Consider the following 17,646-nt stretch of genomic DNA (forward strand, 5'->3'; position numbering starts at 1 on the left):
TCACCACCATTGAATTAGGAGAGTGCTTAGTAAATTAGAGATTTCAAAGGTTGCCTAAAATATGTCATCAATAAATGTTCTCTAGATTCCCATACACTATTTCAAGGGGGCAAACTCATTAAAGTTACATGAAGTTATACATTTATAAACCATATATGTCTATTTATTTCATCATCACCACCCGGACAATCAGCATCTGCTTGGCATCCACCGTGTTACAGCATTCCAGATCTCTGTTTACCTTTAAGAAAGTCCTAACGTTAGATAACAAAACAACTAGAGTTGCATGTCAGAACCAAAAGATACCAACGCTGATTGATAAAGTTTCATTTAACTGAAGATATTAATTTAAATATAAGTTATAAAGCACTTTTGTTACATTTGCATAGGTTTTTTAATTTGTCTTGTGTTTAAATCATATTGATCATTTTTATCTTAAATTATATTTGGTCTGGAATCATTTTGCATGAATTACTGGATTAGTGTGGCTAGGCTTGGAGGTGATCAGCCTGAGACACTGCTAAGGTGTTAAGGAAGCCCAAGTGTATTTTAAACAGTGTTTGGCTCATCTTGCCCGTGACTGTACTCTACAGATTCTCTATGGGGTTTAAGTTTCATTACATAAGTTTCATTACATAACATTGCTAACTTTAGATTTATTTTATTGGTCTTTTGCAATTATTAACATTTCTGATAAACTGCATTTTGGGTTTACATTTGCTGTAAGCCATAATCATCAAACTTAATAGACATTAAAACTTGAAAAATATCACTCTGTATGTCCTGTTTCTACAAGTTTCACTTTTTGAACAGAATTACCAAAATAAATAACATTCTAATGGTCTAATTTATTCAAATGAACCCTTACAGTACACAAATAAAGTTCTGACATGCTGAACACAAGCTTTTAAGGTAATGATTTAAACTAAAAGTGTTATTTTTTTATGGACACAACAGAAAATTATGAACTGAACTTGACTTGCAGCAAATGAAACAACTACATGCTCTAAAAACACTTCCTATAGATTTCAACCTTGCGCTTTAAGGACAGCAAAGGTGCAAGAAGTTGTATATTTGTGCATGCGTGCCACGCTGTTACCCTTTTGTTAACCTTGAGACAAAAAGATGAAATAGGAATGACAGTACAACAACAACAAAAATTGCAAGGGCACTGCAAACGGCCTTGAATTCAGCCACAAGCATTTCCCTCAGAAGTACGATCGCACACAAACTGCAAATCTGAAACATGCATTGCCTTTTCATGCAGCACCACAGAGATCTCAGGGGCTCAGTATACCTTGCTACTTCCTAAAAAGTGCATTATGGTAAAGCTTGGGTTCAGGACAAGAGGGCTCCACTAGAAAGACAAAGATTGGAAGGAGCAGAACCTCAATTGACTGACATGTTGAGAAAATAATAATCTTACGTTTATCTTCACAATGAAATATCAACTGACTAAAGAGGCAACACTATAGAGCACTTACTTTGCCGTACACATCATGCACTGACACATGCACAAAGATGGAAGCCTCAGTCAGCCCCTCCAGGAAAACATGTCTGTAACCTGTTATTTAGACATGAAAGATAGAGAAGGAGGTGTGTTAAAGAAAAGAAAACAGCTGCCAGACTGTTGACTGCAAAGTAGCTGGCTCAGGTAGGACCATCTGAAAGTGCAGGGTCAAATGTAATGAGTAGCAAAACTAACCTGACAAGTCAAAGGTCTTTTACAATGAGATATCATGTTACCCCATAGCATTACCTCATTGCAATTAAACTGTTAGAGCCACACATAAAAATAATGCATTCAAGTATATCACATTGCCTAAATTCACTATTAAGGCGAAAACACAGGAGTTTGCACCGACCAGGCATCAGGCTACTGAAGGCAACAGTCCGTTGACCAATAAAGTCTCGTCCGATTGGGTCATGGTCCCAGACGAGGAAACGCACAAGTGCCAGCTCAGCCATGTGAAGTGTGAAAGATAGTGTCTCCTCCCACACTGGATTAAAACCTGAGGAAAACATGTTTTCATAATGATTAGAATCTACAGGAATTATTAGAGGATTATAGGAATCTATTCCTATAATACTAAATTAAATGCCTTCAATTACACCTCGAAAGACTGATATTGCTCAAACTATGCATTGTGTTGCGGGCGTCTAAGTTCCAAAACCAGAAATTTACAAGAAAGACCCTGGGTGGCAACAGGTGGTTTGTTTCTTGAACACATCTCCAATTTGATTGTCTGAAAAAAATACATGTTGTTTAATTCCAGGCAAAAATGTGGACAAAACAATAATTAAACATATCTTACAACTGAGATGAAAACGAAAATTAACTTAATCTGATGTTGCAAGTCCAAAAAGTGGTAAAAAAATAAGTGGTCACACAGGATGTTTGACAAACAAAAGCCATCTCTGCCACGCCCTCTGGTGTGTTCTCAATCTCTTAAACTAATGGTAGCATGTAAAACATACCAAAGTAATCTAAACAGTTCTACATAAAAAAAGTACAGATTTTGGTCTCATACTAATTTAAGTATATTCTAACTGTCTGGAGAAAAAAACTAAATTAATAGGACTTATGATTTACAAATATTCGACATAAATGGCCACAGCACATTGTTTCAGAGATCACTGTGTTAAGAAACTAATCTTTAATTATTACTTAACCTTTCTCAAAGGAGTTTTTTTTTTTTTTTGTGAAAGCTCAGACTCGGGATTGATGTCCCACATAGTTGCAAGTTGGAACACCAGTTGGACTTTTTGCTGTTGTGCTGGCTGCTTGCAATACAAGATAACAATTTATTTATTTTCAGTCTATACAGTAAAACAGAAAAGAAACATGCTAATAGCTAGAAGTTTTACAGCACCAAGTACATATCTAGCATAAAGGGGTTACAGAGCATTACTAAATTTAGACCCATGCGTCGCAGGCCATCTTGTGGTCGTACAAGCAGAGCGGTAAAAATTTTATAGTTTACTTGTTTGAGTCAAATAGTGAACAGATCTGTCCTGAATATCGTCTCAACAGACAATAATATGGCAACAACAAAAAACACCGCTGCTATGTTGGTATCTGCTGGGGTGACTAGCAATATGGTGATTGTGATCATATAAAGGGAGTTATTCTTTTCATTGATTTATCAAAACCCCAAAGGATTGCCGAGAAATGTCAGTGTTGGATACGAGCTTGTAACAGGGAGAACTTTACTGTGGAATCTCACCAAAGACACCTAAAAGTGGTTTCTACATTTCCTCGGTCATAAGGAGCCAACACTTGAACGTCCAAACCTGAAACCAGTGACTGCAGCATCTGGGCAGGTAGGATATGTTTATGTGGCTTTTAAACATTATACAGTCCATGGGGGCTGTTCATGTGAGCTTCAGTGTTGCATTTAGTCTGCTTATTACAAGCGACTTTGAGCTTGTTTTTCTCTAAAGTCACTTGTAACCCTCGTGAGGAAGTGGTTGCAGTTTCCTGGGACTGTTTTTGAACATGAAGTTGCTTTTTTGTGGTTATCGCGCCGTGGTTTCCATGTTTGTCCCGAGCAATGGTTGGCTTAATGCCTGAAAAGAAATCATTGGAAATAATTTTATGTGGGTTTTTACAAACAAAATATCGTTTTCAATGTCTGAATTAGTTTTAAACAATCCTTTTTTTAACGTACAATAATCTGGTTTAAGTTTCTTCAGTCCACTTTAGATTCTGAACAAAAGCTGATCAAATACTGTCCAGATTGCCTGAAAAACAAATAAACTAGCCCTTTGATGTAGCATCTGTTGGAATCCCAAACCAGATAGCAAGGTATTAGTCAGCACAACAAAATGGGGGCACCAGGGACAACCACCCACCCTCAAATCCCCCTCCACCAGCAACAACAGCCCCCGCCACAGAATTTCAAAAGTAGAGAGCAGTAAGCAATTAAAAGCTTGTTCAAATGTAAACTGACAAATTTATTTTCTTTTAAAGTGCTAAGGCTACTCTTGAAACAGAGCCATGGTGCACAAAGAGCCATTTCATGAATAAGACATGGAAGTTATGCAAATGTAACACTGTGGTAAAAAAAAAGGTCTATATGCTGCAATTTTTAGTGCTGCATTTCTACATGAGCATGAGGTATTTTATTTATAATATAGTGAACATGTTTTAGAAGTGTTTAAACCCCCAAAAGCAAATGTAACATTAAATCCATATAGACATTGCTGAGACACAAGGTCACCAAGTGTGTTTTTCTTACCATTATCATCCACAACTCTCGTCTGTTCCTTGCAGCAGTCAACGGGCAAACCAATGATCTCCACTTCAACGAAAGGATCAATAATCTGAAGGCGGTGGAGATAATCAAAATTCTGATGTGGCGCCAGTTTTACTTACGCTGTGAGCAAGTTTTACATTTCTGAGCAGTCAAGCGCCAGAGAACGAATACGTGTGGAAACAATTATGCTCGTCAGAGACAGAATGACAGATGGAGAATGAGAGAACACTGAGCTCTGCTTTGCTCTGTTTTTACCTCTCCACGGTCCCCCAGCATGGAGTCCGGTGGTTTGGGCAGCTGCTGTCCACTAATGATCTTGAGTATGAGCTGTTTCTTGGGGTAAGCTGGAAGTGGGTCATCACTGAATGGGTTGAAGGAGCCTAGAGGGAGTAAAAGATGGCACAGCAGCAATTTTAATTAATGTCATCATTTAATCCTAACATTAGGCCGTCTGTCACCGCTACGTCCACTGAGGGCACGTTTTTGGTCTTTTCCCACAATCTACGAGCCTTTCCAGCTCTTCAGTGATGCAAATACAACATGTACTTTATACTGTAAAACCATAGGTTCTAAATTGATGCTTCTTCTTGTAAAATAACACACAATGTTTTATTGTCTTTGTGATGTGGGATTTATCAAAATTGAAGACTATGATTAATTATATATTTTTATTTTTAGTGATGTAGAGCTTCTAGAGTGTTCCACATTTTCTCACATTTTCCTTTTGGCTTTATGTTTTGAATAAATAATGATGTGGCAGAATCTGATGGATGATTCTATACATTTGAAGTTGAATTTAAATAGATTTAGAACCAGTTTTTGTGTACAGAACACATCAGATGTGAGCGTTGCCTTACTCTAGGTTACTTCAAAATGTCATTGGTATAATTTTACATCTTTATCACCTCAGCAAGGATTATACTCAAAATCGTTTTTTTTTTCAATACCTGTCAATGTGTCAAAGTCCTTTTTACATGAAAGACATTTAACTAATTTAGACATCCAGAAAGCATTTGATCTCTTCTATAATTAGTCATAGGCTTTAACACTGATTCATTTGTTAAACTCTGAACCTCTCTTTTTATTGAATAGATTTTTATTGAAAAGACTGATTATGTTTGAATGTGAAACCATGTTCAGTTTTTGAAAGAATGCGTTTTCTTGTAAAATGGCCCAGTTTAGTGATGCCAAACAGGCACAATGGAAACTGGTTAAAGAGCATGGGTGCCACCACTGAAAAGGCCCAGGTCACCCCACGTTTAAGCTTAGTCCTTTTAGCATCCAATAAAAATGCTCACTGGATGACCTTAAGGTCCGGCCAGACACACAAACACTTAAGTGGAATCCTATTTTTTAGTCTCTCTGAGTTCAAAGAATGTAGCCTGACTGTCACCAGATGGATTTCGCTCCGCAGAGCTCCACACGGCTCCACACATCCATCTGGAATCGCTGCCATTGGAAGGGATTTCAAAACCACATAAAATGGACAAGTCAATCAGGATCGCCAGGCAGGATTTTCATAGTTGTGACGTATCAGTTGTGACCCGACCTGGTTTGGTAGGAGCTTGTAGCACCTCAGTAAAGATGACAGACAAGTGGTTTATCCAATCATATGCAAGGATGTTTGGATAAAGCCCCTCCTTCTGAAATACATCTCCAATGGAGCAATCCCAGATGGATGTGTGGAGCTCTGCGGAACGGAATCTATCTGGCAAGAGTCAGGTTACAAAGAATCGGGTTTAAAAAGAAATTGTAATGGGATCAGCTTTGAACATTGGGTCTCTCGCATGAACTAATGCTGTTCATTTACTGAATAAGATTGGTTGGGAGTGTGGAACTTGAATAAATGGGTGAGTTTTGCCCCTATTTTGTTGGGCCACTAGGCCTGCAACATGACTTTCCAATGTTTACAATGATTCTTGTGTCCCTGTTTCAAGCCCCAATTAGCCCAAATTAGCTCCAATTTTGCCCCGATCTTCCCTTTCCGACAGGCCCAGACTATCTTATGATGTGTTAAGATTGATCTGGTCCACTCCGATCTCAAGTCAGGGATATTCAACATGTTGGATTGTCTAGGCATGGTGTTCCCCGAGGACAAACGAGCACGCAGCTTGTTGAATGTGACGTGAAGCCAATCAGAAAGTGAGGTGAGGGAAGCCCCGAGGTTAAAAAAAAAAACACTCCTTAAATGCCTTTTCTTTTTATTATCTTTTTCTCTGTTAAAATTAGTCCATAAACTGTCCCCATTGTTCTTCCTCGTCCCAAGTCCTTCCGAGTCCCCGTCCCCCCTGCAATATGACACCAGCGCCTGCGCCCGGATCCATGGGATTAGGGTGGGCAGTAAGGCTAAACCAGTTGAGATAAATATGATGGAGCAAGGTTGTTCAAACATTTAAAAACAAATTACAAAAGCTTGAAATGAATTATCTAGTGCACAGGGAGCCAGTAAAGGGGCGCTAGGCTGGGAGTGATATACTTGCGCCTACGAGTCTGAGTTAACAAGCGAGCAGCAGAGTTCTGCACAAGCTGCAGACAGGCAAGAGAGGTCTGGCTAATGCTTATTTGCATTACAGTAGTCAAGATGATAAAAGCGTGGACTAATTTCTCCAAGCCAGGAGATTGAGTTCACCCTTTGCTATTTGGCAAAGTTGATAAAAAAAAACTTTTCTGAACCACACTGCTGATCTGTTTCACAAATTTAAAATCAAAGTCAAATTTTACCCCCAGATTGGTGACACAGTCCCTGAAATAAAATGACAGTGAGCCAAGATCTACGATGGTGGAGGGACAGCAACTCGGTCCAAACAACATAACTTCTTTCTTGTTCTCATTTAAACTAAGGATATTAGAAGAAAGCCATGCTCATGGTATGATTATGATAATTTCCAGTTCCCGTGGGATTTATTTTAAAATAATCCTTAATTGAAGTGTAATTATATCTCAGAGTTAGACAAATATATTAACATTCTACTGCCTCTTTAAATTGATGGTACTAATCGTTTAATCGTCAGTAAAGAATTAATCATAGACTGGTGTCTAATACATTTTTATGTGTTTATGAGACTGGATTTTTTTATGTAGATAAAATAACAGGATAAATTGATTACATCTAATATGTAGGTTGATCTTGTTGTGTTTATTGTGTGTATAGTTTTACCTTTACACATGGGAGGGGGCTTAAGAACGTAGCCAATCCCTCCATTCACCATAAACTTGGATCTGTTGAGCTGCATCATCCGTCCATCTGTCTGATAGTTCAGCGCAACTGAGAAATAAACAGGAAAACAAAGAAAACATTCAATTGGTTATGAAATCTTACCCGAACTTCATCAAAAAGTAAGTTTTACAAAATCCTTTTTATCTGATTTATTTAGATTTTTAATATCTTGAGGGGAGAATTTATAAATAAATAAATAAGTTACTCTCAGTTTTTCTAATCTGCATATAAAGTGTTGGAGTCATCCTGTAAATTAGCTTGCCGACCTCGCCTCTACAATCAAAACCGCTTTGAAAATTTGTAGCACCCGAAGCAGTATTGAAACAACCCTGGTCAAAATACCTCTGTGATTATTTTTACAACAGCAGATAAACAGAACTCTTAAGGAAGAAAAAAAAAACATGGCAGACAGTCGCATCAGGTTAGAGTCTCATAAACCAAAAAAATCAAACGAGAAGTAGCAGTAAAAAGACACAAACATATAACCACCTTTTTGAAGAAAGACTGAACTAAAGTGCCTGAAACAAGAACTGTGAAGTTGTACAGTCTTCAAAAGCTACGTGCCAAAGGAGAAAACAGTTGAAAGAAAGGTACGCAAACCATCGCTTTTGGCGTGTTTTGTTTCTGCTTGGATCTGTGAATGACGGAAAGAAAGTTGTGATGTTTTTTTTTTAAATATTAATGAAATGTGCCAAGGTCCTTTTACCTTCTGTAAGATTTTTTCAAGCTTCTCCTTTGACTTTCTGGCTTGCTGTTTACTCTGTCTTGTTTCATTTAACCACAGCTACCTATTTACCATCAAGTTCAACAATTATCTCCCTCAGTATTGACTGTTTTGCCAGATTATTGTCTAAAGTTTGAATTTACTGTGTGTGTTTTGTTGCTCATGCAACAATTATTCTTCTTCATATCATGCTCAGTCTTAGTTTTTGTTTTCATAATTAATGATCACCTGCCACTGCAGAGCCTATTGCTCTTTTTAAAGGTTTGATTTTTTTCATCACTTGCATCTTTTTTGGGTCTGCATTTGGTTCATCATTCTACAAGAAGAGTTGATCATTAGAATATTCTATGGAATTTCTTCTTTTTTTTTTTAAATCAACCTATGTTATTCGACCCTGAAGCTAATCCCAAAATCAGAAATTCATCTTAGATTGCCTTATGTTTGCACGATACATAGTTTCATGTGAAAGCCATGTTTAAGAATCTTAACTTATCCATGAGAAATACAGGATCTCTAATACTTAACTGGTGACATGTTGTTCATAAATGTTTAGCTGTGTCTTGCAAAAGTATTTGTTAAACTCTTTCACATTTTATAACCACACACTTAAATGCAATTTATCAGGATTATATGTGATAGACCAAAATAGTGCATAGGCGTGATGTGCATATGCGTTCATATGGTCTTTATGAAAGAGTGGCAAACGAAAGCTATTGTTGAAAAAAGAAATGTTTGTGATACAAGGTGGTATAGTCAGATGAGACTAAACTGTAAACTCTGGCCTATATAATTAACACTGTGCATAGAGGAAGACCAATTAGATATGACCCTGAACACACCATCTGCACTGTGTCGCATGGCATTGGCAGCTTCATACTGTCAGCATGCTTCTCTTCGCCAGGGACAGGAAAGCTGGTCAGAGTATGAAGGATAGAGCTAAATACAAAGTATTCCTGGAAGTATTCCTCAGTTTTCTGAACTGTGACAGAGGTCCAGCTTTTAGCAGGGCAGTAAAACCTACAGCCAGAGCTACAACAAAAGGATTTAGAATCAAAGCATTTCCATGTGTTAGACTGGACCAGTCACATCTAAAGGGCAAATATTATGCTTTTAAATCCTTCCTATTCACATTCAAAACCTTCCGTTGTGGTCTATATAAAGTGGAACTTCAATTCTTTGGTCAAAATTCTTCATCAGTGAAGCTCAAGAGACCTGTCTTGTAAGCCATTATCAGCAGCCTCTCAGACCGTGTCTTTTTCATGTTGTTTTGATGCTGCCTTTTGGTAGATTAATGGCCGAGATACTATTATCTAGTGCTAGAGAAACTTGTAATTCTCAAATTTATTAAAACATGTCAGTGGAAGACGTTTCAATTAGTTCGAGTCAGAGTCTGACCCAGAGCAAGAGGAGAATGACAACGGTTGTGCTCTCAACAAACTACAAGCGAGCACACAACAAGTGCTATGATATCTGGTAAAAAGTCTGTGGAAATTTCAGCGTTATCAGCATCTTACCACTTTGCAATGTCCTTCGTTTCCATACTTAGAAGGAACTGAGCCCCCGATCAAATTAAGTCGCTGGGCAAATCCCACTTCATCACTAGCAAAAAATGACAGCATTGATCCTTCAAGTGCTTCATGCAAACGAGGACTTTCTCCACTGAAAAGTAATTTTTACTACAAAAAAAAAGTTTAACCGAGCACTTCTTTGAAGAGTTTCTGATAATGGGGGCTAGTGCAGCGACTCTGTAGGTTAATACAACCAACCACCTGTCCGCTGACTGCCTCGGCATCCTTGAGTTTGGACGACAAAATCGAAGCTATAACTAAACATGGCGGAAAAATGGTGGGACGTCTCTTACCTGATTTAGACGTTCCGCAAAAACAGCTGTAATGTAACAACGTAAGACATCTGAACTTCTTAAAAAATATGACCCAAAATGAATCTAAATATATCTAAAGAATACTTTGGAAGACTAATTTCAGTAAAGTTTAAGCTGGTGTTATTTTGTGAAGACAGATAAGCAAAAAATAAATAAATAAAACATGAGAAACATACTTTGTGCATTTTAGGAGTTATTTGTATGATCTTTACCTGCTATATGCTGGTCAGAAATGTCCATTTCATGTTTATTTAATCTAGAATAAGGTATCTTAAGGTATCTTATGTTATACCACATCTGGCTTGCAGCTGTAATTGCAGAAAAATGTGGTTCTACAAAGTATTGGCTCAGGGGGTGGAAGACAAATGCATGTCAGACAGAATGCCATGCATCCTTCCACTAAACAACCATACACAACCTTGTGAAGGTGTATAATTTAAAATCCAAATAAAACACAGTTGTACTTGAGATATAGTTAGTGGTTGTAACATGGTGAAAAGTAAAAAAAAAAAAAAAAAAATTCAAAGGGTATAAATACTTTCACAAAATAAAAGCTTGAATTGACAGACCAACTTCTTACCCAACTGGCAACCAACGTTCCAGTAGAACTGCGGGTTGAAATTAGACGAGTCGATACGATAGGCTGAGGGATAAATCCTTGACAGCTGCCTCTGGTTAAAGGCCAGGAACTGCTCTGCCCTGTGATTAACCAGAGATTGCGCTCTGGTCTCGCTGAACGACAAAACGTCACCTGGAGTCCCTACAACAGCAACAACAACAGAGGCGGGGTGTGAGAAAATGTCCACAGGGGGTTTGAATGCATTGCAATGTATGGCTTGCGTGTGTAGACGTCACTCTTGTTTTACCTTCATTTAAGCACTCCTGTGAGGCGACAGAATTGGTGAAGACCACCAGGTTTGACAGATCTCTGCTTAATTTTATTGTCTTCCTCTTCCTTCCACCCCTGAAAAAATATATATATAAAACAGGACACAAAAAGGTATCAGATACATGCTATGCACATACTCTCACTGACCCATTTACAGTGGAAATTCATGGCAGAGCAGATGACTGTCCATAAGAAGCAGCTCGTAAACCACAGGAAAGAGCTTCAAAGGTAAAAAGCTTAATAGGAACCAGCATGCATGCCATGTTGCAATGCTCTATCATCCTTGCACACCTACACACCTACAAATCATGCATTTAGGTTCTCAGTCAAACACGGTCGGTCACATTCAGGAATACGTTTTGAGGTAATTCCCTAAGACGTTCCTACATGAATGATCAAACAGGAAATAGATGAAGTAAGAACCTCAAGCTGGAAATCCAATTCTGCTTCATTTCTACCCACAAAGAGGAACAAATCTAAGCTTTTAACTGATAAATCAATGTTTGGCGACAATAAGCTTAAACAACTGTGTGTCTGTAGCCTGAAAAGTAGTAATTCAGATTATTTTTTTGTTAAGTCTAGTCTATATTTTCCTATTTTATGAATAAACGGAGTAAAATATTTCAAAAAGCCCCAAATGTAACGATCTATTCTCAGTAAACAAAATCAGTATCTCATCCAGGAGACAAGGTTCTACCCTAAATTACAAGAAATCCCAAATACTTGTTTCCCCTTTTCTTTTCCCTTACAAGTCTAACATTTCCATTCACATCCATCTTCCCACCCCTTTAGCTGTATGCTGTGTCACAACAGCAGGAGATTTAGTGGTTTCATGTCGCCACTGTTGACTTGGATTATTCAGAACCCGCAACAGCCGTCAAACCTTTCAGTTGTCAAAGACTGTCAGCGTTGTGGTGAAGCTGTTCAAAGGTCACCTGTTGAACTGTCCACCAGCCTCTCTCCCAGACCTTTCCTGAACGTCGTCCTCCTTCTCCACGCTCTGACAAGCCAGCCTTGATTTGGAGTGCCTCTGGTTGCGCATAAGAATAATAAAACAAATATGTAAGTTTAAACTCAGAAATACATTCTCCACTGTGTATGCTACTTTGCCTTCAGCTGACAACCTGGAAAATGTGCTAAATATATAATCCATCATGTATGAAGCCGCCTCCTCACTCTCAGCAATTCTTCAGTGGCCAGAGGGCTGTTCCACAAGTATCTTTAGTAAATTATGTCCATCATAATAAATAGAACCTGCTGTGGATTTTACCAGTAGCAATTTGAATATGTTATAGTGAATATTTTGATAGCGATAGTATTTTATTTCTTTTAAGAGTAGCGCCTTATGTGTTGGAGCAAATGGAGCTGAGAAGATTAGAAATGTTTAGTAATTGTAGTGATTAGATTAGCAACCAATACACTGCAGGTACCCCAGGCATGCACATTTATATACAGTGTAAACACGCGCGCACACAACCACTGACACAGACGTGGGAGGGTGCATAACATGCAAAGAGGGAGGTATAAAAGACTGAAGTGGAAATTTGAGTGGGTAAATGCAGGACGGAAAGGAGGATAGAAAAATTCTGCAAACGGCTGGTATGTGACTAATAATACTGGGATCTCCTTTGTAAAAGAAAAGGACAACCTCAGTACAGATTTGAATTTACACAACACATTTAGATATGTATGTGCTTCTCAAAACACAAATTCCCTTTTTATGTTTAATTGCACAGAATTGTGATTATTTTCCCTCAATTCAAGGTGAAGACAACTCATTAATTACATTATACTAACATTTTCTAATTTATTTTTGACTGGGAAAGGTGTATGTCTTTGTTTTAGAGCCTACAAAGCAAGGAAGGAAGGAAGGAATGAAAGCTGGATTAAAGAAAAGAATGATACAAGAAAGGAAATTATGAAAAGACATTAAAGCAGAGATGGGGGGATAAAATGAACTGAAAGGAAATAGAACATAAATAAGTCAGAAAAGAACGTAACAAGGAAGAGAGGAAGGAAAGAAGAGAGGAAGGACGGGAGGTTGGAACGACAGAGGAAGGATGGGAAAATGGCAGAAAACAAATAGATGGGAAGGACATCAGGGGAAAAGAAATCTAGTCATGATTTTCAAGGAAATTAAAATCTCTAAGTGTATTATACCTTATTAACACTAAACTGTAGTAGGTATTGCAGCACAACAAACCCGATCAACCAATTAAAACAGATCTCCTTTCTATCCAATTTGTTTTAAGTTAAGTTTGGTGTATCAAAATCCAAAAGCAGTGAAAACCTTGTAAAAGGTTTGTGTTGCAGAGGGGTAAACTATTCTCCTCTATGCTGCTAACCTAAACTGAATTTCTCTCTCCACAAACCTATCAAAAAGACAAGGAAAATAGAAAAACTCCAGAAAGCACTTTTTCTGCATCTTACCTTCTGTTTCAGTGTTGTGATGAGAGATCTGCTTTGGGATTTCTTCAGAACCCCTCTGGAGCTCTGAACAAAAAAATAAATAAATAAAAAGCAGAAAAGATATTCTAAGTCTTTTTCATCTACTTCTTTGCGCATTGTTGCTTGCATTCATATCTGGGTTTCATATAGTTGTGAAATACCAAACACATTAGCACCCAGTGAGTCACTTAAACCCTAAAGCTGAAGGAGCTAAAGGAGGCGCAACAAACAGCACTCAATAAAACATTAGACAGCTGAAGAGAGCAGTGGGCGAGGGCTACAAAATTTACCAGCTAGCATCACTTGGAGAGAAAAAGCCTCAGAGACAGAATGAGGTGAAGGGGATCACCGGCAATGTGGGACTACATTAGAGAGGATAGGAAACCCCGGTGCACTACACCCACTGCACTGAAATGGCTGTTAGGAAACCGAGGTTTTCTAAAAATAAGACAAGACGCAAACAGCTGCATTAAATATTGAGTAACATTACAGACATTTAGACTGTCTTCACTTTCAGCGTTTTGATATGCTTGGGATGACATGCAAAAACTCAGCAGAGCAGCCTTGCAATCTATTCAGTGTGCATGTTTGACCAGCAACTGCGGTAGGAACCGGTCTTTCGCTTTACTCTCCAACCCTGCTCCATGACTAACACGATGACCTAGTTTTATTCTCCGCCTTTTCCCTTCCTTCTCTTGATATGTTCACGAGGATTTCTTCTCCTCGAGTGCAGCTCTGCAAGCCGCCTCGGTTGCCTTGGGGGCCGTACCTGCCGCAGGTTCTTCTGAAGGCCCTGGTGAGTGGCTCTGAGAAGAGCTCGGATGCTGAAGCTGTCAGTGTCCTCCTTGTCTACGATCCGAGACTCCTTCAGAAGAGAGTCCAGTTTCTTTCTGATGTGAGACTCCACTTGGTGATGGCCGTTGCCCTAGGTGGAAGAACGAGGAAGGGAAGCTCAGGTTTCAAAAATGGGCATAGCTGCATGCAGAGAAACTGTAGTATCAAAATTTCAAAAAAGAATCAAACCTGCCATGAGATCACTGAGTATAGGCAAAAATGGCCTTTTAAAAGTTTGTCATGATACAACCACATACTTTAATAGATTTCCAGGGGATTTTATGTGGTAAATAAACACAAAATGTGCATTACTGTGAAGTGAAAGGGAATGGTGCATGGCATTTTTAACAGATGACATTTTGTAAAGTGTGATGTGGATTTATTTTCAACTGCCCTGAGCCATTTGCTTCATCTACAGGTGGAAATCTTTTGGGGGTATGTCTCTACCGGCTTTGCACATCTAGACATTGACATTCTTGCCTATTGTTCTTTGGAAACTAATTCAAGCTCAATCCGATTGGATGGAGCGCATCCGTGAAGAGCGATTACAAAGCATTGTGATGTGCTCGTAATTGGATTTCGGTCTGGACATTAGCTGAGTCCTTCTGACACGCGGATATGTTTTCCCCTTGTAGATCTAGCAGAACACTTAGAGTCGTTGTCTTGCTAGAAGGTGGACCACCATCTCAAGTGCTAATAGCCTTAAACAGGATTTCCTCCAGGATTGCCTTGTTTATTTTTCATCTCCATCCATGAATCCATCAAGTATGATCAGCTTTCCTTTCCCTGCTCAAGTAAAGCATCCCCCAAGCATGTATTGCCACCATATTTCACCATGGGATGATGTGTTCAGGTGATTGTTAGTTGTCACCACACCATTTTGCATGTAGGTCAAAACATCTCAATTTAGCTTGTGGCAAAGCTTCAAATGCAACTCCTCTCCCGGCTTCCTTTCAACTATGGCTTCCCTCTTGCCACTATTCAAGAAAGGCCAGATAAGTCAAGTACATGACTACTAGTTGTCATCTCAACTCCTCTGCCAGCTGAACTCTGGATCTGTGCAGCTCCTCCAGGGTTACCATGTATGACTGTTTCTCTGTTAATGCTCTCCTTGACATGCTTCTTGGGTTTAGGGAAACACTTTTGTCTTAGTATGTTTGCAGATGTGCCATACTCTTTCCATTTCCAGATGATGAAGTGAATATATTGTTTTTGTATTTCTTGGATAAGAGGCAACTAAGTTTTGACTGCAAGTGCAAAGGCAAATCATAAATTACCCAGCGGATCAGTGATTTTCTATCAGTCTGCAGTATCACAACCAGCAATTAGGTGTCAGCATCTGCAGTAGTACCTCTTCTGCTTTGCCTCACCTTTATTTCATTTAGCACTTAGTGTCAGATGATGGTAACATAATAATCACTTGCAATAAAACGAAAGGCGATTATCTCTATAACACTACACTCTCTGTTGCGTAAAAGGTATATCAGTCAATTAGTGCTACGTTAGCAGTGACTGCTGTGAAAGCATACTGGTGTAATGAGCATAATACAGAAACTCCCAGTAACCTGCCAACATCCCCTTCAAAATGGCGATGATGATCATCTGCTGTGGCATCTGCGGCTTTGTGCCGGCAGCTTAATGATGAGGAATGATGCCCTGCTCACTTATGAAACCAAACTGAACAACAATGACAGGGCATTCCTGTTTTAAATTTGGGAAAGACGTTCCTGGCACTACTGTAAAAGAAGACATAGAGGATGATGACTTCTTAGGTTTGCAGATGACACGGTTTTAACCAGTCTGCTCCAGGAAGAAGAGGTCAATCAAGGACCAGCTCTGGATGGCTTTGTAAAGTGGTGTGAAAAATCACTTTTTGAAATTAAATGTTAAAAAAAGACATGACTGTAGACCTTAGGAGGAGAACCTCCTACTTAAAGGTATACTATGCAACTGGGGTTGATTTTCCAGCGAGGCTCCCCCCAGAGGGCGAAAGTAAAAGTGCACTGTCATAAAGATGCTCAGCTGTTCTGGTTTCTCCGTCAAGCCAGGCGCGGTTGTTGAGCTTAGCAGACAGGCGAACGCAACGAAAAGTGGAAAAAACGGCAGTACAAGCAATGACTAACAAAGTGAAAGTATGAACATCAAGCTTCCCGCAGCGCTATCTTGGCGAGGCGGCCGCCACGGCCACCGCCGCCTCGCCAAGCCGCGGCTGCCGCCTCGCCAGTTTTATTATTATTATTATTTTTTTTTTTTTATGTTGGCGAGACCCTACCGCCGCCGCCTCGCCAAGCCGCAGCCGCCTCGCCGCGGCCGCCGCGGTAGCGTCTCGCCAACATAAAAAAAAATAATAATTAAAAATAAATAAATAATAATAATAATAATAATAATAAAACTCGATATGCTTGCATGTTTATTGGACGTTAACACGCGGTTCTTTGTTGTTGCTTTCGCGCGTGCATATAGTGAATGGCAGGGCAAAAACACATGGAGTTCTCGCCGTAAAGCAAGACTGACTCTCGGGGTCTTGCACGAGACTTCTGAGCCTGTGTGTGCGGGCCGAGGGCTCTTGCAATTGCAAGTGCGGTATTTCCCCCACAGACCACCAGGGTGGCAGAGAAAACCTTTGTTCGACCTGAAATGACTCATTTAATCATCCAAAACGGTATGGAACACATTAATTAACTGAAAAATGTTGCATAGTATGCCTTTAAACGCCTCCATGTCCATCAAGGGCTCATAAATGGAAACAGTAGAGAGCCTCAAATACCTGGGTAAATACCTGCAAAAAGGACCTGGAAAGACTTTATCTTAAACTGAATACGTTTAATATGGACAAAACACTGATGACTCTATTCTACAAGTCTTTTTTTTATCTTGTTTCACGGTATGGTAACCTTGTAGAGCAAAGTAAAAAAAAAAGTGAATGTCAGACATTGTCCAAGCAGTTAGTAAAATAATTGGCATATTGCTCTCTCTAACTGACATCCATCATTGTCAAGTCTTCAAAAAGGCACAAGTAATTTCCCTTGCCCTGATCACCCAGTCGCAGAGCAGTTTGTGCTTCTCCCCTTAGGGTGGCGATTCAGGCTCCCAAGGGTCAAAAACAAATGGTATACATTTTTCCTTTATACCTCTGGCAATTACAATGATCAACCTCCACTTCAGTAACTGAAGTATATACATTTTTCTGCACTGACTGGATCATTTATGTAGTCATTTTATCAATGGTTAATATGGTTGTTAAATACAGTATGGAAGCTATGTTATCTTACACATGACATTGCGAAACAAATTTCCCCACTGAGGGACAATAAAAATAACTTTGGCTCTAAGAATGATTTTTAAAAATGGCACAGAGAAAAGCAAAAGAGTGGATTGCAAACATTTAGCTAA

The 17,646-nt window shown here is 39.1% G+C and overlaps 1 protein-coding gene across 9 annotated transcripts in view; it reads right to left on the bottom strand.

Annotated features, from left to right (window-relative positions):
- Positions 1-17,646, bottom strand: part of plch1 (phospholipase C, eta 1) — an 87,532-nt gene that overhangs the window by 7,009 nt on the left and 62,877 nt on the right. For 8 of the 9 annotated variants that reach the window (XR_004933199.1, XM_036149615.1, XM_036149616.1 and 5 more), the window contains 11 exons: positions 14,189-14,344; positions 13,402-13,464; positions 11,907-12,001; positions 10,949-11,046; positions 10,663-10,842; positions 7,417-7,524; positions 4,515-4,639; positions 4,242-4,326; positions 1,866-2,012; positions 1,485-1,564; positions 1,298-1,357 (listed from right to left, as the gene is read on the bottom strand). Coding sequence is in view for 8 of the 9 variants with exons in the window: in XM_036149615.1 (XP_036005508.1) it covers positions 1,298-1,357; positions 1,485-1,564; positions 1,866-2,012; positions 4,242-4,326; positions 4,515-4,639; positions 7,417-7,524; positions 10,663-10,842; positions 10,949-11,046; positions 11,907-12,001; positions 13,402-13,464; positions 14,189-14,344 (1,197 nt within the window). In the remaining variant the exon portion in view is untranslated. The remainder of the gene's footprint in view (positions 1-1,297; positions 1,358-1,484; positions 1,565-1,865; positions 2,013-4,241; positions 4,327-4,514; positions 4,640-7,416; positions 7,525-10,662; positions 10,843-10,948; positions 11,047-11,906; positions 12,002-13,401; positions 13,465-14,188; positions 14,345-17,646) is intronic. The other variant, XM_036149614.1, reaches the window with a different exon arrangement.

Source organism: Fundulus heteroclitus, chromosome 18 (assembly GCF_011125445.2).
Source record: "Fundulus heteroclitus isolate FHET01 chromosome 18, MU-UCD_Fhet_4.1, whole genome shotgun sequence".
Classification (NCBI taxonomy): Eukaryota; Metazoa; Chordata; class Actinopteri; order Cyprinodontiformes; family Fundulidae; genus Fundulus; species Fundulus heteroclitus.